This window comes from Hemiscyllium ocellatum, chromosome 16, assembly GCF_020745735.1.
Source record: "Hemiscyllium ocellatum isolate sHemOce1 chromosome 16, sHemOce1.pat.X.cur, whole genome shotgun sequence".
Lineage (NCBI taxonomy): Eukaryota > Metazoa > Chordata > Chondrichthyes > Orectolobiformes > Hemiscylliidae > Hemiscyllium > Hemiscyllium ocellatum.
The window spans coordinates 29,983,794-30,005,819 of record NC_083416.1 but is presented as its reverse complement, the minus strand read 5'-3'; the positions used below and the strand labels follow the sequence as shown (position 1 = coordinate 30,005,819).

The following is a 22,026-nucleotide window of genomic DNA, read 5'->3' as shown; positions in this document are numbered from 1 at the left end:
TCTGCATTCTATCAAAATATTAACATACAAATGTTTTGCTATTCAGCAGAATTGTTTTCTGTACTTCAATTTGAATCATTATTTGATCTTTTTTGCAATCTACCTCAAAGCACTTAATTATAAATCTAAGATGTTAAAACTTGCATGTGTTCAGAATGTACTTTGAGGCTTAAATCTGATTGGAAGTAATGGGTTTGGTTCAATTAGGATTCTGCTTACCCAGTGCAGCAGATGTTGGAACTCTTACCTTGCCCTTCGTACATGGGTGTAATGTCTGCATAAGTCAAAGGCTTTCCATCAAGGGAGCTTTCATTAATGCTCAATTAGAACAAAAGCTGCACCAACTTGTATCAGATCTCTTCATTTCCAAAAAAACACTAATTATATTTAATACATAAAGAACACATATTATCAAAGCTGAATTAAACAACACTATTTTTAAAGCAGAAGCAACTAAAGGCAACATTTTTCTGAATAGAAGCACTCTTAAATTGTTTTGGATTCAAACAAGGTTCACTAAATAACTGAATTGGATAAATTGGCAATTACGCTTTTGTTCACAAAGTGCAGTGTGCTTCGGGTTAAGTATTTCTGGTAGAGAATTAGCTCAGTAATTCAGAAATCTTCCCAATACCTGGCAGCTTTTAAGTTATTTTGCCAACGATGATGAGCTTTTAGTCTGGAATCACAAAAACTTTATACAGCAAAACAACTAGTGCAGTGGATGCCTGCAGTGGGTTGTAGCCTAGGGACATCACCTTTAGAGAGATATTGCTGAGGAATTGAGGTTTTTGTTATAAATTGTGATAGTTTCAACAAAATGAATTAATGAATCCTACAAATATTTATTCACCCCTGTCCTCCAGCACACTACCCTTTCCCTCCAAATTATTAATATATTTTAATTGATATTTTTACATAATTATGAACAGAGAACATAGAACAATACAGAACAGAACAGACCTTTTGGCCCTCAGTGTTGCGCCAATCTGTGGACTCTTTTCAGCTCGTTCCCCTCCACTGTCTCAAAATCATCCATGAGCTTATCTAAGGATTGTTTAAATCTCCCTAATGTGGTTGAGTTGATGCCCTTACCACTCTCTGCGTAAAGAACTTACCCCGACATAAGTTTTAAATCTATCACCCCTCAATTTGTAGTTATGCTCTCTCATACAAGCTGACATCATCATCCTAGGAAAAGGTCTTTCTCTATCTACCCTATCTAATCCTCTGATCATCTTGTGTGTCTCTATCAAATCCCTCCTTAGCCACCACCTTTCCAATGAGAAAAATCCCAAGTCTCTCAGCCTTTCCTCAGAAGACCTTCCCTCCAGACCAGGCAACTTCCTCGTAAATCTCCTCTGCAACTTTTCCAATGCATCCACATCCTTTCTGTAATGGGGTGACCAGAACTGTACACAATATTCCAAGTGTGGCCACACCAGTGTTCTGCATAGTTGTAGCATGATATTGCGGTTCCAGAACTCAATCCCTCTACCAATGAAACCCAACACACCATATGCCTTCTTAACAGCACTATCCACCTGGGTGGCAACTTTCAGGGATCTATGCACATGGACTCCAAGATCCCTATGCACATCCACACTACCAAGAATCTTTCCATTGACCAAGTACTCTGCCTTCCTGTTATTCTTCCTAAAGTGCATCACCTCACATTTAGCTACATTGAACTCCATTTGCCACCTCTGGGCCCAATTCTGCAGTTTATCCAAATTCCCCTGCAACCCGTAACATTCTTCCAAACTATCCACTACTCCACCGACTTTCGTGTCATCTGCAAATTTACTAATCCATCCACCTAAGCCTGCGCCTTTGTCACTTATAAAAAATGGCAAACAGCGGAGGTCCAAAAACAGATCCTTGTGGAACACCACTAGTAACTGGACTCCAGGCTGAATATTTTCCATCAACCACCACTCGCTGCCTTCTTCCAGAAAGCCAGTTTCTAATCCACCCTCAATTCCATGCCTCTGCATTTTCTCCATCAGCCTACCATGTGGAAACTTATCAAAGGCTTTACTGAATTACCTGGGTCATCTCTGCTGCCCTTCTTGAACACGGGCACAATCCTCCAGTCCTCATGTACTAAACCCATAGATAATGATGACTCAAATATCAAAGCCATAGGCTCTGCTATCTCCTCCATAACTTCCCAAAGAATCCTCGGATAAATCTCATCCGGCCCAGGGGACTTGTCTACTTTCACTCCTTCAAGAATTGATAACATCTGTGCGTAACTAACCTCAAACCTTTCTAGTCTAATATCTCATACATCATTCTTCTCCTCTACAATATAGTCCTTTTCCTGAGTGAACACCGATGAGAAATGTTCATTTAGTACCTCTCCGATCTCTACAGGGTCCACACTCAACTTCCCACTTCTGTCTTTGACTGGCCCGATTCTTACCCTAATCATCCTTTTATTCCTCTTATAATCAGAACAAGTTTACAATAATTATTTTCTATACCTATTTAGGTTTGCCTTTTAATTTGCAAAAATCCAGAGTAGCAATACAATCAATATTGTATAATCTGTACCTGAAATAAGTGTTTATTTTTTCAAATTATGTATGAATTCTAGGTATGCCACATAACAACTGGGATATTTTCTCTTTACCAATCTGTCAGATCTCTGATCTAATCTAATAAATATTTGTGAAAAGCCAAGGTAGATAATCTTTTACCACAGTACATTCAGTACAATGCATATGCCTCCTATTGTGGCAATATTATGTAGTCTGAGTTCATGTATTTGTTTCCTCTCTAAAGCAAATTGTCCACCATTTTGTTCCTTTACTGCAGTGCGAATTTCTTGGCTGAGTGAATGAATAGGTCATCATGACCAGTGTCACTGCTAATGTTAAATGTTGAAAGGTGTAGGAAAGTTAAAGGTGCTTTCAGTTTTCTCCTTTTTCCTGTGAAAATGTTTCACCTTTGCTTAGTAACACCTTTAGGCTGCTAACAATAAATTCATGAGTCTCAGATGGACACTCTCATCTAAGCACTGAATCTAATTAAAACTACAGACAGTTTCAGTTCCATAGGGACTGTACTACTGTGTAAATTACAAGGTTCAAATATAATATTAAGATACAAACAAACCTTTAAATTGTAGAGCATGACATCCACAGAAATTATGTTGACATATCTGCTGAAAATAGCAAACTTTTATTGTGACAATAAAGTTGCAATATTAAATCTGCTACAATAAGGCAATGCTGCAAGACATTTTTGTGCAAACAATGTTACTTTCTACATCAGAGTAGGATGTGAGACTTCTAAATGATTGCATTATATTTCTGTCCTGTTTAAAATCTGAACATGTCTTATAAATCAGTTTGGTAAAGTTATAAAGAATGTTCCAGTGTGTTATACATCAATCTATTCAGTTCAGACACCGCTACAGTTAAACATAGGTTATGAGCAGTATTCTGATCTACAATTAAAATGTTGCTAATGTATAGATCATTGTATTTTTATCCTTATAAACCTTGATAGATTTTACAGATCAAACAGTAATCATGCCACCAAAATCAATTCACATAATGTGCTCAGTGTGACTTGCTTAAATGCTACATTTTAATGGGTCAACTACATTTCTGAGAATCATATTCTAACATTATTTAGACAATCCAACATCCATTTCCTTAGTTATTGTGCTTATTGTTAGTAGAAATGAGTGCTTAACTGCTAACTTGGTACCGAAACTCTAAATCATGCTAAACATGTTCTTGCTATCTTATGGTAGGATTTATATGATGGGATTGATTTAAGACAGAGAAGATCTTCCAGTCCTGGATACATTGACTCTCCTGCGTACAGTCGACAGGGGATGTCTCCCACAATGCCTCGATCACCCCAACATTACCACAGACCAGGTAATGCATTTTCTTGCAGCAGAATACTTACACTCAAGAGGTTATTCACTAGGTAACAATCAGTAGTAACATTCAATTTTTTAAAAGTAAAACTCAACAAAAATAAACTGTTTTGTATTAACTGCCACTTGATTGATCTAAAAAGTGCAATATCACTTAAATTGAACAATAAGCAACTGGGGTGTTTCCAGATATAAACGTTATGTCGTAATAATGTTGCAGCATCTTATAAGACATAAAATGAGAAACATGTAATTTCAGCCTTCAACCAGAAAAAAGTTTGTAGAATAGAAAGAGTTGTTTCAGAGTGAATGTTTTGATTGTTGTGTATGCAGACAGGCAATTAGTATTTCCATTACCCAAATTTATATTCAGCTAAATGAATAAGTCATTTGCATTCAAAGTGTGACATTGCACTATGCTTTAAAAAAGCACTCCAAGATGAATAGCTCAACCAATACAAAATTTGCCCCATTAAAAATTGAATTGTATCTTTTTCAAACTAGTCACAAATGAAAGAAAGTGACTGCACTGAAAAATATTCAAAGAAAGAGCAACGAACACATTTGCATTTCATTTCATAAAACCATTTGGTTTTACCTTTTCTTGCTTACAAGCAAGAAATAAAACAGTACCCAGTTAGGCATATCAATGCTGACTATGTTTGTCTTCAAAATGTGCTTGTTCAGCAAGTGAAGTCATTTGGACACTGTCATAAGTGTTTTTGCTAGTTCAAACTTGTTAAACTCAGATATTCATTTAGAATTTGTATGAAAGTAACAGTTGGGATTAAATGTCACCTTCTATGACAATAAGTCACATTTTAACATAGAGAAATCAGATATTAATTGAGTTGGACACTTAAATATTTTAATAAATTACCAAAGAGCTTTTGCAGAATCTATTTATTTTTCCAAGACAGCAAATCACCAACTAAATAAATTCTCAATGGAAATCGACACTGTGATGACCAAAATGGCCACCAAGTTTATGTAGAAAATACCTACTACATACATACCAGAAAGGTCTTGGCGTCAGTCTCAAATCTGTGCAGTGAAAACACATCTCAGCATTACAGGAACTACACTTGGTCTCCAAATACTTACAGTAGTGGAATATCAAACAGAAATTCTGCTTCAGATAACTTCCGAGTCAACACGAGCTTAAATGTCAATGGGTTGATATTAGTTGAGAACAGGATCATAAGAACACAAGGAAAAAGAGTAGGCATTTGGTTCTTCAAGCCTGCTCTACCACTTAATAACATCATGGCTGATTTGATTCTGACTTTAACTCCACTTCTTTGCTCGTCTCTCTAACCTTTGACTACCTTTTAGATCAAAAATCTGTCTGGCTCAGCTTTGAATGTGTCTAGTGGTCCAGCACTGCTCTCTTGTGTAGTAAATTCCAAGGATTATTTAACAACCATCTAGAAAAGAAACTCCTTCTCATCTCCATCTTAAATAAGAGACCCATTATGTTGAAGTGCCAAGATTTCCTCATCATTCACAATGAACCCCCCTCAGAATCTTATGTTTCAAGAAGATCTCTATTCATTCTTATAAACTTTAATGAATTTTTTTTTTAGATTAGATTACTTACAGTGGAAACAGGCCCTTCGGCCCAACAAGTCCACACCGACCCGCCGAAGCGCAACCCACCCATACCCCTACATTTACCCCTTACCTAACACTATGGGCAATCTAGCATGGCCAATTCACCTGACTCGCACATCTTTGAACTGTGGGAGGAAGCCGGAGCACCCGGAGGAAACCCATGCAGACACGGGGAGAACGTGCAAACTCCACACAGTCAGTCGCCTGAGTCGGGAATTGAACCCGGGTCTCAGGCGCTGTGAGGCAGCAGTGCCACCCACTGTGCCACCGTGCCACCCACATATGTCAAGACATCTCAAGATTTCCTCTTAAGCTAATCTCTTCATCCCAGGAATCAACCAAGTGAACCTTTTCTGAATTGTCTCCAACACAAATATAACCCTTCTTAAATAAATTGGCCAAATCTCAATTTGTTTCCAGTTAGCAGTTAACAGAAATCTACAGTTTAACTTCCAACAATTTCAACTTTAAACCGGGTTTTAACAATGTATACTGAAAGAAAAGTTGGGCTTAACTACATAAGATGTACATAGGTTAGGTGAGTGGGCAAAGATCCGGCAATGGAATGCAATATAATTTTGGCAGGAATAATAAGATCAAAGTATAATATCTAAGTGGTGAAAGATTGCAGAACTGTGACAGAGGGATTTGATTGTCCTCATGTATGTTAGTTTGCAGGCATAGCAAGTAATTAGGAAAGCTAGTAGAATATTATTATTTATTGCAAGGGGATTTGAATATAAAAATAGGGAGGATATGTTTCAGCAGTACAGGGCAATAAAGTACTGTGTGCGGTATTAGACAACTTACTTGAGGAAGAACGTAAATACATTGAAAGCAGTTCAGGCAATTTTTATCAGACCAAGTTATTTTAAGAAGAAAGGTTTGTCAGTAGTTGACTTCTATCTGATAGAGTTTAGAAAAATAGGAGTTGACTTGATTGTTCAAGATTTTGTATATTTCAGTCTTGATAGGTTAGGTGTGTAGAGAATGTTTCATCTCAGGGGAGTCTAGAACTTTAAATTGTTTAGAAATACACCATTGCCCACTTTAAGCAGGGACAAAGCAATTTTTTTCTCAGTGTTGTGCGTCTTTGGAAATCTCCTGAAAAGGCAATAGAAGCAGAATCTTTGAATATTTTTAAGGCAGAGTTGGAATGATTCTTGGTAAACAAGGTTGTAAAAGGTTATCGGGGATAACAGGAATATGGATTTGAGATTCCAATCAGATCAGCCCTAAATGTATTAAAAGGCAAAGCTCAAGAAACTAAATGGCTTTATTTGTTTGTATGTATATTCATATAAGGAAGACAAAGCTCAATGCAGTGTGGTGAGTGTGCTCTTACCAATGTTCTATATATTTATAACAGGACTTGCGTACATTTTTTACTACATCTTTTATTACTTCAACAAAAAAGACCTGCATCCCATTTACAGTATCTGCATGCTGACATTTTCTCATTCATGTACATGAACATTCAGATGCCACAGCATTTTTCAGTCTCTCTCAATTTAAGTATTTTTTTTATTCTTCTCACCAAGTTGGAAAACTTGACATTTAAATCAATTGGCAAACTTTTTTACTCATTCCTATAACTTACCTGTATCCCTTTCCAAATTCTTTGGAAAGAAATCTTTGTTCCCCCTCATGTAAGTTTAGTTGTGAGAAGGTGGGGTGATAGTGTAACTGAACCCCATTGTCTTCTTGCCTCCTGCAGAGTTAAACCCATGGTTGACCTTCTTGCCCAACTGCCAGTTGGGGCTCTCAGATGGCCAGGTAATGATCACCCAGAGGCCTCTTCTTGCCACCAGGATTAACCAGGTGCAGGCAAGCCTGTCACCATGCAGCAAGTAAAATGGCTAAAACAAAGTAGGGAAATGGTCATCTCTGTATGGAGGAGGGAAGTCCCTTGATCAAATGCTGAGTTCCTGACCGAAGCATTGGATATTGGAAATAGGAATAATGCATTGAGAGGAACCCTATTGTCTGTTCTGCCTTGATGCTTTTTGCCTCTCTTCATGCAATGTGCTTCTACAAACCTCTCTATCCCTAACACCAAGGCACACACCCCAGCACAACTATCAGGCATCCATGGCCTGGATTGCTTTGTGATTCTGGGACTCTGCTTTTTGTCATTCTGACATCAACCACTGCCTCTCCAGAAGTACAGCAGAGCCTAAGAGATGCTGGGATTGGCCAGCAGCTCTTAGTAGGTGAGGCTTCCATCTTTGGATTCATGACTGCAAAAGAAGGCCCACTGCCTTGTTGGCTTATTTTTGGATGTTAATATCAAGAAGAGGTAACACTGATCCCTTGCCAGATCTCCATCCAGCATTTGAGAATCAGTCATCTCAGATGTTGTAATATTGTTTGTCTTCCTCACAACTTTGTTTCCTATTTTTCGTTATGTTGTCAGAAAATTTGCTATAGATTTTGAATTGTATGTGTAGATTGTAATTACCTGATGTCTCAATACTAATTTTTTAGCTCTCCAGAATTATTGGTTTGTCAATCTAGAAATGATTCATTCATTCCAACACTGCATTTTCTATTAATTAGTAAGTCATTGATTCATCCTCAGTATCTAGTTGGCTGAACGGCGGGTTTGTGATACAGACGTATGTCAACAACATAGGTTGAATTCCCATTTCACCTGCTAAGACAGGCATTGTCTCTCTAGTATCACATTCTCTTTCATAAATTAGATTAAAAATTGTACCTCTAAACAAATACAACTGCGAGTAGATGTTACATTAACAAATCCACACCAGTATTGATACTTTACATCTGTCTTCTCCCATACGTTTTCATATACATTTACTTATGAGATTTCAGCTATTACCTTTCTCTAAGGGCCTATCTAGCTGCTTTGAACTGCATTAATGTCGTTTGTGTCAACTACTCCTTCTAGTCATGTTTCACATTCTTACCATTCTTCATAAGGAGAGTTTTTTTGCTTGGATTTGCTACTGGATTTACTTTTTTTATTCACTCGAACGTTGGTATCACTGGCTGGCCAGCATTTACTGTCCATCCCTAGTTGCCCTTGAGAAGATGGTGGTGAGCTAAACTAATGACAATCTTACATTTATTACATGTAGTTTTGGACTTTCTGACAAATAGAAACATTCTCTCACTGTCTACCTGATTAAACACTTTAATTATCATGAAGACCTCTATTTTTCTAGGAACAGAACTTCAGACTGCTCAAGTTTTGCAACATATTTGTGAACATATTTTTTACACTACCTTCAATGCCTCACTTTTTACATACAGATTCATACGCAAAATTCAGAATATAATGTAACTGTGATTTAGCATAACATCTCTCCTCTCCTTTTAATTCTGACCTTCTAGATTTGTGGCTCAGATCTAATTTTTGTTTGGCCTTATTAACCATGAGTATTTTTAGCGATTTGTGATTCTAGATTCCAAGATTTTATTTGAAAATTCTAAACTACTCACAAAGGCAATGATTATTTCAGTGTAATAATTCCCTAATCCCCATTACAATTCCCCCATTCCTTTGTTATAATATTTTAATTACAGTTTATACATACTTAAATAGGGCCTTGTGGTGCAGGGGTAGCATCCCTACCTCTGGACCAAAAGCCCTGAGTTCAAATCCATGAACTCTGAAAGTGTGTCATAATATGTCCAAGCAGTTTGTTTTATTTTTAATAAGTATGCTTGCTTAAATGTGGGTACATTTTCTACCTTGTTTCCGAGTGAAAATACATTCAGCTTTTAAAGTAAAAACATGCCATGACTTAGTAATCAGTGAAGAACGGTTTTTCACTTCTATTTAGGTATTGAGATAACTTGAAGTTCTGCTGCATCACTGTTGGGTAATTTGTATGAATGCAGAATTTAACCTCAAGTGATTAAACTGGAGGTGAACAGTTATGTATAGTTTACCTTCTGATACTCATCATGTGCATAAATTGCTACCCACAGCTATTTTTGACATAGCCAATCATAAACTGAAAAAACAACACTTAGTACCTCTCAAGAGCTGTCATAACTTGAACAACAGCAATTTTCAGCATATTGGAAGATAGAATTGAGTGCTGCGTTTTTCTCTTTGTGCTTGTGAGAGCAAAGAGCAACATAAAACTGGAATCCTGCAGAAAACTGTTTATATTTCATTCTCCTTCCTGAATTCATATTTAATCAATAATTTATAGCAATCCAGATTGATGTGAAAGTACTTTAGCGTTTACACTGACCTCGGCTTATCCAACATATTTGCATCTTAATGCATTCTAAAGGAACTTCTTGCTATAGTATTCATCAAAACATCTTAACATTTCTTTTATGTTTTGCGTTTTCCAGCTTGTGAACATTTATCTTCTCTTCAGGCTGTGCTATTTCCCATAGACTATTTACAAGGGGTATCATTTCTTTTATCCAACTACACTTCAATCTCTCAGGAACTGAACTGGTAACAGTGGAGTGCATCATCACAATAATGAGTGCTGTCTTCATTTTTTAACTTAAGTTACAAAATTAGCCATCTGTTTTTAAATTAACATTTGCTTCTCACTGGCATACAGTTTTGGCCATGCTTATACCTATACATTTGAAGTCTTTTACAGAGCTATTTATTCAAGTACCCACTGCTGATTTCATTGAAAATAATACTTGGTCATACATGTTCATGCAACACCAATGTAATTTACAAGATTAGTTATCCACTTAGTCTTGCGTATTCAATTACATTTATTGAGCCTACTAGTGGGGGTGTGAATAAAGACAGTGCATATTTAATTTATTTTTATCTTCACACCTGTGTGGTTCTCCTATATGTTTATCAGAGAAGAATATACCTTTTTAAAGTCTCATATCCCCTATATTTTGGAATGGTATTTTACTATGTTCAAGTTCTTACTGTTGTTCTGAATGTGTGTGCCAAGTAAGTAATGGAATTATTTTACAAAATCTTCTTATCTGACCTGAAGCATTTCAGTATTTATGAAGACTCCCTACAGAAACAAGTTACTTTGTCTGGGTCACATGAAGCTACTGTAGATATCTTGGGTTAGATCATAGGGATCACTCTCAAGAAGGAAAACAGATGAATAGACCCACTCAACAGGGTACTATGCTATCACTACCAGAAACCCATTCCCATTCCACCACCCAGGTTACAGGCAGCAGGGGAAGTGTCAGGTGAGCCACTTGCCAGTGGACCAATTGAGCTGTCTGTGAGAAATTAATGCACAATTTTACAGTCATACAGCATGGAAACAGACCTTTCGCTCCAACCAGTCCATGCCAAACATAATCCCAAAGTAATCTAATCCCATCTTCCTGCAATTGACCCCTCCAAACCTATTCATGTACTTGTCTAAGTATCATTTAAATGTTGTAACTATGCCTGCATTCACCACTTCTTCAGGAAGTTCATTCCACACACAAATTTTATGATATGGTGCAGAAAACTTTCGGGAGGATAGAAATGAATCAGCCAAAGACAGTTTTCTATAAAGGGTCTGCATTCTTTTGGTCATATTCATTTTGACTTCACTTTGCTGACTCATCCAGTTGGAAGCCATCACTTTTCATTTCTATGATGGTCAAACTCCAGTGTTCTAGTGCAATGCCATCACTCAACACATTGGACATCAGAAACCCTGCATGTTTTATTTAATGTGTCCAATTCTCCTCCTATAAATACTACACAGGGTGAATAAAGAACTCTTTAGCCCGAAATCTATAGCAACTGCAAAAAATGTTATAAATAAGTGTTATTTGAAGAGTTTAGGGATTTAAATTATTTAAATACACTTCAGCTTTCAATAGTTGCTGCAAAATTGAGTACTGGCTAGTTTTTCTTTAAAGAAGCTAAATTGCTTGACATGAAATTTGGAAAGGTGAAATATTATTGAACCATTAAACACTGAAATTTATTTTAAAAGAAAACTTTGGGAAAACATTGAATCATTAATTTGAAGGTTTGCCTCCAAGTAGTATTATGCTAAAAAAGTATCATTCTTAATTTTGTAACCTAGTTTACAATTATTTACATTGCTTTTGGCATTTATTATCATCTTTGAAGTTAGAGTTGCTCCATTTTGTAAAATCTATGCATAGTTATAAATACATTATTACATGACAGTTCAAATATAATAAAATCTATATGCTATGAAAATGCTAGATTTCTTGACTGAAAGAAAAGCTGCTTTTAAGTGTCTTGGGAGGCTTGAGGTCAACTGTCAAAAATAGTGTCAAATGTTGCAATGAGGATTAGATCGTTATAGTTTCTGCTTGACCTAAAATTGAATTTGATGTGACAAGGTATAAAAGACAATTGGAAAAAGCATTCTTTCCGAAGCCATCTTATGGGAATAAGAATATGTATAAGTGAAAATCCTCATTTTCAGCTTTGATGCTTCACCTAGTAAGATGCAAACAATCTGGCCAGGAGCTTCATTTACCATGTGTTTTGGCAAGGAAGTCACTAAATAGCATCTTTGACACAAAAATGTGATTGGGAGGGTATAGGTGAGGTGGTGAGTGTAATGAAATGGGGAGTATGAGTGAGTCTTAGAGGCTCTTGTGTTATCCAACAAATTTTGAAATCCTGTGATCATTTTGAAAACAAATTATTGTTTACAATTAAAATAAAGTGGTGGATTCTGAATTACAATAGTAATTGTCAACCCTCTTATGGAAATGTAACAGCTGTGACAGCTTAACCAGAACTGGCTGGACTCACAAAAGCCATTGGTGACTTCCTTGACCGTGTAAGTTCCTTGCTGAAAGGACATGGTACTCTGAACAGATTACTCATTCTTATTTGCTTCAGAGCTTTTGCCTTTGATTTATTTGTTTTTTGCTGCCTTCTTTGCAATTCTTTGGAGGCACTGAAAGTGGCCGGAGTTCACCTTATTATACCCAGCTAGACATCAAGCCAAGCCCTGCTCAGACACCTACACATTTCCATATACCAGGTAGGAGCTTATGCACTCACTGGCATGGCTTGAATGCTGATAATGCAAATAAATGGCATTTCCAGTTTACATTAAACTAATATGTTCAAATGTAGGTTCTCACATGGCATAAAAATACAAAATCACAGGTGGAGCAGTGGCAAATGTCATTTATTCGGGCACAGTGACAAAATATCTTAAGCTCTTTGAAATTGGGGTGTGACTTTTTAAATCTATTAAACATTGGCCAGTAAGTAGAGAATAAGTGTGAAGAAGTGAGTCCTACGAGTAAATTGTATTCTTTAACCAAGCTGAGTAAAATTCATGTTAAGACTTATGGAAGACTTTTGAACAGCATACTCCACTCCTAATGTTTTTTGTCTTTCGCAAAGAGATCTTAATTAACAAAGAAATGTTATTAATATGCATTTTTTTTCTGCAAAGAACTTGAGTTCTGGGAAAGGTTCTCTTGGTTATCAATTACTTAACCCTTGGAGAACCATGGTGTCATTTGGAGAGAGTTAATGCACCTATTTTCATGTAATCGACGAATTGAAAAAGCTTGAGATTCAAGATGAGGCTGTCTCTTTACTTTTTCAAAGAGTAAGAGTTTGTCTCCATGGCTGCCCTGAGTACCTTTCATGGTGTCTTGAAAGATATTGGATATCCAACATGTGTTGAATTTCTCTACATTATATGCATTACAATAAAATATTTCATTGGGCAACATGATGGTACATTTCATTGGCACTTTAATGTGGTGCCAGGGCAAAATATAACTATAGTTTTGTAACAATAGTCACAGCTGTGCTTGTAGGAAGACCGAGAATAGGCACATTACAATAAAATGTAATGAAATTAACTATGCAAATTGCATTGCCACTTATCCACATCTACCTGAGGAAAATAGCATCAGACAAAAAGCATGTCACCAAGCACCCCTACAGTTGGGGAATATGCTTGATCTAGTGAAAGAATAAAAAAACTTCACATTCAGCCTAAATAATGGCCTAGAAATTCCAATGGAATAATTGATCTTCATTGCAGCAACATAGGTTGGAGTTGCACATAAAAGTCACGTGGAAATACTGACACAGCTGATTCCACAAAAATTGGCCAAGAAATTTTAAATTCCCATGGGACAATTACCTGGTATCTGTAACCACCCCAAAGAAAGGCCATCACTCTGGGTTCGGCAGAAATTTTAAAAGATTTGCCACTGATCTATGCTTCGTATTTACTCAGGAAAACTGGTGGAATTAAAACTAGGTGAAGATTAAAATAACCCCCCAACTCACAATCCATCAATGACTTCCCTCCCACTGGGTAATCCCTGCTGGTCTTCAACAATCCAGGTGCCAACACTCCCATTTGACTCTACCAAATAACCCACCCAAACCAATGCCTTGACCTACCCTAAGCTTACCTGACATCCTAATTAACTCGTTACCCTCTTGGCTTCCTATTTTCCACCATCCGAGCCTCTCAGCCCACCCACCACCCTACCCACCCATCCACCTGAAACACTATCCTTTGCCTACCATAACCTACAGCCTTACAAGCCCTCAACCTAACTGGCAACCTACCCACCTAGCATGCTAACCCCTTCATCCACCTGACACCCTACTCCCATACTTACACACTTAACTTTTCTCAATAGCTTTGAAAGTGTCTCCATTCTGACAACTTATTGCTATCTTCCTACTTTTACATCTGTATATCTGATACACAACTGATCGTGCCTGACTTCGCAATATAATAGTGTGAAGTGAGTTAATAATCAGATTTGTAAGTCACTTTGCGTTTTGTATGCTGAATCATGAGTGGAATAGTTTGTGTATCAAAAAAAAAATCATCCAGCATTTTGTTAATGCCATGGAAGTGCTAATACTTTCCTTTATTTATTTGTTGGCTTTCTGATGGTTTCTTTTCAGTGAAAGTTACTCAATAATACGATCAGACATGTACCATTACTAAAATGAAATACTAATATCCAATTGTCACATCCTCATGCTGCTGCATTCATTGGATTTGCTTGAATTGTTTGTAAGGCCACCTTCATAACATATTTAAAGTGTGCACTACATGAATACAATGAATATTATGTTCAAAATTCAATGAAAAACATCTTGGAAATAGAACATTGCTAGCATTGTGAATCAACTAACATCATTAATAGTGTTGAAATTTGACTGTTGACACACTGTTGTTTGAACAGGGGTAAATAGTCAACTAAATTGATATGGTTATCAGGTTCATGATTGATTTCAACTCATGCAGCATGAAGCTGCAATTTAAATAATTATGTCACTGGACGAAGATAAATATTTTTATAAACTACTTGTACACTGTTAAAATCCTATAATTAGCTCAAGCGTGCCTCTGTTAGTCAATGCAATTTCAGAATACTGTACTGTTTCAGCATGATTCACAATTTCAGTTTAATACATTTGCAGCTTCTATTTGTTGATAACGGCTATCCTTGCTTTCTTCTCTTTCCTTTAGCAAGCGGAGAAATCACTAATATCTACAGGAAGCCCCCTATCTATAAGCGACATGGTACTATCAACTTGACTCTTATACTTTTAACTCTTGCAATGTTTACATTTTTAATAAATGTGGGAGTAGAATTCGCCTTTCCTTAGTACTGTGAAGCCCAGTTAAATCAAAGCTCGTGAGGTAAATTCAAATTTAAAATCTCATACAAATTTGAATTGATGCTGTGAGCTTGGTTGTACAATTTAAACTTGTAATGTAAATTACTTAACAAATTGGTACTCATTTCTCTTGACATTTAGAGTACTATTCAGATGAAGTAAAACATCTCATTTGTATATCACACATTATTACAATAAGTCAGTATGTTACTTTTTAATTTGCTTTAACCCCTGTAGAGATACAATAAATTTCAAATAAAATTGCGAATAATCCTTGAGTTTAATCCTTAGGTGTGATTTGTGATGTGCTGGTAACAAAACAAGTTGTTGGCACCGCCTGTCTTTAAGTGGTTGAATTGCCTAGTAATCTAATCTTGGCAGTTCCTACATGAGTTGGGTCAGACAGATTTCCAGACAGGATCTGGAGTGATTGGTTAGCTACTATAGTTCATCCAGCAATAACTTAAAAAAAAGGGAGGCTGCACGGTGGCACAGTGGTTAGCACTGCTGCCTCACAGCGCCTGAGACCCGGGTTCAATTCCCGACTCAGGCGACAGACTGTGTGGAGTTTGCACATTCTCCCCGTGTCTGTGTGGGTTTCCTCTGGGTGCTCCGATTTCCTCCCACAGTCCAAAGATGTGCGGGTCAGGTGAATTGGCCATGCTAAATTGCCCATAGTGTTAGGTAAGGGGTAAATGTAGGGGTATGGGTGGGTTGCGCTTCGGCTGGTCGGTGTCGACTTGTTGGGCCGAAGGGCCTGTTTCCACACTGTAAGTAATCTAATCTACATGAATCCTTGTTCTCTCTATGTTGGCTTGGACATGATCTTAAAATGTTTTCCCCTCAAATTTCCCTATACAAAGATTGACCCAGTGAATGACTATTTAAATCTACCTGTAATCTTTCTAGACAACTACATGTTATGTATGCAAGACAACATTTTCCCCCATCATCTTATAGATGGATATCTACTCAAAACAGTCAATACAAAATATGTCCTGTATTGTTTCAAATCATTATGGATTTTATTTTCAATAATAGACTCTTTTAATGCAAATCCTTTCTTTGTCCAATTAAAAACAGAAAATGCTGGAATGCTGTTCAGGCCAGGTAGCATTCATGGAAAAAGAAATAGTTAATGTTTCATCCCGATTACTTTTCATCAGAGTTACAGTATTTGATGGATTTTGCTCTTGCCTTTTTGTCCAATCTCACATTGAAGAAAGGCAAGAGACAACTTGTGATTGAATAAAACAAAGAATTGTAGATACTGGAAATCTGAAACAAATTGCTAGGGAAGATCAGCAGGCTTGGCAGCATCAACATCATCAGTTCTGAGGAAAGGTCACTGGACTCAAAACGTTTACTTTCTTTTTCTTCTCGTTAGATGCTGCCAAACCTGCCGAACTTCTCAAGCAACTTACTGTTTTTGGGATTTAATCCATTGCTCAAGTGTGCATCAGAAATGTGTAGTTTAAAACAAAAATTCCTCCTCAATGAAATATTTGATAAGTTTTAAGGTATTATTTTGCTAGTACAACTTCATTTCAAAAGGTATACACAATGCGAGGAAAACCATTGTTTTGTGCTTTTCTGCAACTGGTATACAGCAAAAAAATACTTCTGTCGTTCATCCACAAGGCATGATGCAAAGTAGAAATTAGTTTGTAAAATTTTATATCCTGCCTAGCCAGACAATGAAAGTGATGTTTTCTGTTCAACATATTTTCTTATTTATCCTTTAACTTGTTCTCCTTATTCTACTATCTTCCTACCTGCTAACCATACCTTGGCTCATCATTGTTCTGTAAGTAAAACTCTCTGCTTTAAAATTATACCTATTTGTTCAGTGTCTGAAATACATTGTGTCTTTAAAAAAAAATGAGAGCATCCATATCTATTCTGTTTTCTGAATCACAATTTTAACAGGAATCCAACTCTAGTCGAGAAGGTGGTGCTAGGTTAACTATTGGGGATAGAACAATTAGAATCCTAGAATCCCTACAGTGTGGAAACAGGCCATTAAACTCAACACATCCACATCGACCCTCTGAGTATCCCACCCAGACTAATTCCCCTACTACTTTATGTTACCCCTGACTAATATATCTAACCTACACATCCCTGAACACTGAGGAATTTAGCATGGTCAATTCACCTAACTGGCACATCTTTGACTGTGGGAGGAGACCAGAACACCCAGAGGAAACTCACACCGACATGAGGAGAATGTGTAAACTCCACACAGACAGTCGCCTAAGGCTCTAATCGAGCCCGGGTCCCAGGAGTTGAGGCAGCAGGGCTAACCACTGAGCCACCGTGCCACAATTGTGGCAGGAACTTGTTGCCAAATGAAAATATATCCAAAATGAGATTTTTCTATTAATTGCTCTTTGTGACTTTTCTGTAATGTGCCTAAGATTGTTAATTGGGAAATAATATTTGCAACCTCAAATACATGTAACTATTGGTTTAATATTATGGCAGAATCCATTTTATATGCATGTCTTAAGTCTTCTCCTTATCAAGTCTCATTATAGTGGGGGATGTGTTATCTGTAAAACGATAGTTGAGGCACATATCACTTGTAAAGTTATGTTAGCAAGCAAGAATAAGATAATAGCTTGCTATGTTTGCATTACAAATAAACAAATGGTCTATTAGCTTTAAATTCAATCTAGTATAATGAATAGTTGACCGTAAATTACAGAAAGAATAATGATCAAACATTTGTTACACTTCCAAAAGTGGTTGTGTAAAGTGTTAATTTTTAAAAATATTAATTCATGGGACCTGTGCATCAATGGAAAGGCCTTTTTTTTAACCCAACCCCAATTGACCCTTGAACCAAGTGGCTTGTTAAGGCCATTTCAGAGATTATTTAGGAATCAATTACATTGCTATCACTCTGGAATCATATATAGGCCAGATGAGGTAAGAACAGTAGATTACCTTCTCTAAAGGGCAATAATAAACAAGATGGTTATTCATGACAATCAACAATGCTTCTATGGTCACCTTTGGACCATTTTCATTTCAGATAGTTCTTGAATTCAAATGTCACAAACTGCCACAGTGGGATTTGCATCCAGGTCCCCAGAACTTTGGGCCGGGAGTCAGAATTCCTAGCTCAGTGACATTGCCAGTTCACCAACACCTCCCACAATAAGTGTACAATAGTTGTTTATGCTGTTTCTAGACTATATAAGTTCATGATTGTAATTGTGAGGTCCACTTAGCTCTAAATATTTTAATAATAGCAACATGACGTAAATGTGAGAGGATTATAGTAAAACAATGGAAATGCTGAAACTCTGTAACAATTCTGATCTTCATGAATACCTGTCCACAAAGTTGTTTTTTTATTCATTTTAAGGGATATGTCCATAGTCGATATTGCCATCTCTAATTTCTCTTGAGAAAGTAATGATTCATTACCTTTTTGAAGTGTTAGTGCATGTACAAACACAGTGCTATTGTGGAGGGAGTTCCAGGATTTTGGCCCATGATACTGACAAAGTGACGTTATACTTCAAAGTCAAGGGAGTGAATGGGTGAGTGGGGAACTGGCAGGTTTTATTGTTCCCATGTATCTTGTGCCCTTGGCTTTCTAGGTGTTAGAGGTCACAGGAAGATACTGTCTTTGGAGAATTGGTGAATTTATGCATTGCATTTTGTAGCGGGTACACACTGCTGCCATAGCGCTTTGCTGTGGAGGAAGTGCATGTTTAAATTATTAGTTGGGTGCCATTTAATAAGGCTGCTTTGTTCTGGTTGGTGGCTGAAAAATGTGTTGCTGGAAAAGCACAACAGGTCAGGCAGCATCCAAGGAGCAGGAGAATCGACGTTTCGGGCATAAGTCCTTCTTCTGGAATCTGAAACGTCGATTCTCCTGCTCCTTGGATGCTGCCTGACCTGCTGCACTTTTCCAGCAACATATGTTTCAGCTCTGATCTCCAGCACCTGTAGTCCTCACTTTCTCCTTGTTCTGGATGGTGTCATGTTTCTTGAATGTTGTTGGACCTGTACTCATCCAGGCAAGTGGGAAGTATTCAATCATCCTCCTGATTTCTGTTTGAAGTTGGTGGGTTATGGGGAGTCAGAATGTAAGTTACTCACCAGAGTTCCTAGCCTACCATCTGTTCTTATACTCAAGGTATTTACATGGGTGGTCCAGTTCAGTCAGTATTCTGTCCTAAATCCTAGGATATTGATTGTAGAAAATTCAGTGGTGGTCATGCTGTTACATGTTAAAGAAAGGTGGTTTGGTTATGTCTTGTTGGAGATGGTCAGTCCTGATTCCTGTGTGACACCAAATGTTACTTTCCACTTCTCTGCCCAAGCCTGGCTATTGTCCAGGTGTTGCTGTATATATGTACAGACTGTTGCTATTTCTTTGTACAATGTCTATGTCCACCACCATTCACAATCATCAGTGAATCATCCCACCTTTGACAAAAAAAAAGTAAAGAACTGTGGAGGCTGGAAATCAGAAACAAAAACAGAAATTGGTGGGAAAACTCAGCAGGTCTAGCAACACCTGTGGAGAGAAAGTAGAGTTAACATTTCAGGTCCAGTGACCCTTCTTCAGAACTCACCAATGACAGTCGGATGGTCATTAGTGAAGCATTAATGAATAATTTATTACCAAGAAACACAACCTCTTTTTTTTTTGCTGGATTTAACTCCAAGCAACAGAAATTTCTCCCTAATTCCCATTGACTTCAGTTTTGCTATGGCTGATTGATGCAAGGAGACTGGAATTGAATGCAGTATTCCAAAAGAGTACCCTCAATCTTCAGCAAATTGATGGTAGGCATCATTGACAGCACTACCAAAAGGCATTTGTTCAACAATAACCTACCTCTTCAGTGACACTTGGTTTGGGTTCCATCTGGCACAATTAGCTTGTGACCTCAATACAACCTTGGTCCAAACATGAACAAAAGAGCTGAACTTAGAGGATGACTGCCATTGATATCAAAGCAGCATTTGACTAAGTGTTGCATCAAGCCACCATAAAATCTTGGGGATCAATTGGCCTTACCAATGTCCTATACAGCTGCAACAACCCCTATACTCAATGTACTGATCAATAAAGACAAGCATACCAAATGTCGTCTTCACTACCTTGTTTACCTGTGACTTTAACTTCAAGGAACTGTGAACCTGCATCCTAAGGTATTTGGCAACACTCCCTTAAGCCCAACCATTAAGTGTCTTAAGTCCTGCCCTGGTTTGCCTTACCAAAATGCAACACCTCATATTTATCTAAATTAAACTACATCTGTCAATCTTCAGTCCATTGGACATCTGATCAAGATCTTGTTGGACTCTGAGGTAACCTTCTTTGTTGCCCACTACACCTCCAAGTTTGGTGTCATCTGCAAACCTACTAACAATACCTCCTATGCTCAAATCAAATCATTTGTATAAATGATGAAAAGCAGTGGAATGAGCACAGATCCTTGTGACACACTGCTAGTCAAAGACCTCTAGTCCGAAAAGCAAAACTCGACCACCACCCTTTGTTTCCCAACTTCAAGCCAATTTTGTATCCAAATGGCTAGCATTTCCTGGATTTCATGTGATCTAATCTTGTTAACCAGTCTACCATGTGGAGCCTTGTCAAACACCTTTAAAGTCACATAGACAATGTCCACCACTCTGCCTTCATTCTTCTTTGTCACTTCTTCAAAAAAAAATAGTTTAGATTGAATTTGAGGAAAACTATTTTACCCAGGGAATAGGAATCTGGCAAGCACTGCCTGGGAGGATGGTAGAGGCAGGAAACCCTCCAACCTTTAAAACATATGTGAATGAGCAATTGAAATGGCATAGTGTTCAAGGTTTGGCCATAGCCTTGAAGTTTCAAGTGCTGACAGGTGTAATTAGTACAGATAGGTCAGTAGAGACTCAATGAGCTGAAGGGCTTCTGTTCTGTATGACTTTATCACTCTGACTCTACTGCAACTGCCAAATGCTCACACAGAAGGTGAAAGCTAGAACTGGGCCTCTGTTAGTTTTATAGAGGTGGAGGAAGAAAGAAGAGATAATGGGTGGGCCGTCTAGGCAGTCATTACATTCAAAGGCTACATGGACACATGTCTCAACCACTTTACATACGACAGAATGTTGTCAAGCTTGAAGATAATCCTACAGGACTATCGGCCTCCAGTCTCCTGTGAGGTTGGTGAAAGGAACCATGCAGAAACAAATGGAATGCATGCTGCTTAGACCATGGTTAGATGTGGCACAGGGAATCAGGTACAGAGGCATTCATATTTTCAGCCATTGCTGGTTTCCAGTGGGTGAACGGTGCAGTCTATTGTATCTACATAGCAATCAGAATGCCCAATCTCTAGTAAATGAGGTGATCTCCAGTCACCCATTTATAATTATAAGAAAATGAAACACTGTGTGGCAGCTGAAAAGCAGCATGTTGGTTGAAGATATTCCACCGGTTCAATGTCAGCGATCCCTCTTCGGCCCTACTGGGGCAGTAACACGATGACAGACATTAGCACAGTGCAGTGAAGATATATTGGAAAATGTGGTCATTTTGTACAATTATTAAACATTGTTATACCCTCAGAACACATTTTTTTTCCATCACCTTCTGACTTCATCGAGGTCCGTATGAAGTGACAGGGTTAGACCAGTGAGGCTGCTTTGAGCATGATCTAACAGAGAAAAGATGGTGCTATTTATCCTTGCAGAGCCCAAGAAATCATTGAGTGTTTTCCTGCACTGCTTTCCAGTGACTCACTGGCACAGACCTGCTCTGCGATCACAGCTTGGCCTGGATGGGTCTGGTGAGATGGCCTCCTGGGTATGTCACCCAGGAATCAGATATCTCCTCTGTCTTCTGTCTAGCAGCATCAGTGAGACTGAGCACCAATTTGGACTTCTTGGGAGA

The 22,026-nt window shown here is 37.8% G+C and overlaps 1 protein-coding gene across 1 annotated transcript in view; it reads left to right on the top strand.

Annotated features, from left to right (window-relative positions):
* The window catches only part of ablim3 (actin binding LIM protein family, member 3), a 344,253-nt gene that overhangs the window by 271,834 nt on the left and 50,393 nt on the right, over positions 1-22,026 (top strand). Inside the window, exons 12-14 of the mRNA XM_060837095.1 lie at positions 3,770-3,899; positions 12,382-12,471; positions 14,956-15,009. Of these exons, the coding sequence (XP_060693078.1) occupies positions 3,770-3,899; positions 12,382-12,471; positions 14,956-15,009 (274 nt within the window). The remainder of the gene's footprint in view (positions 1-3,769; positions 3,900-12,381; positions 12,472-14,955; positions 15,010-22,026) is intronic.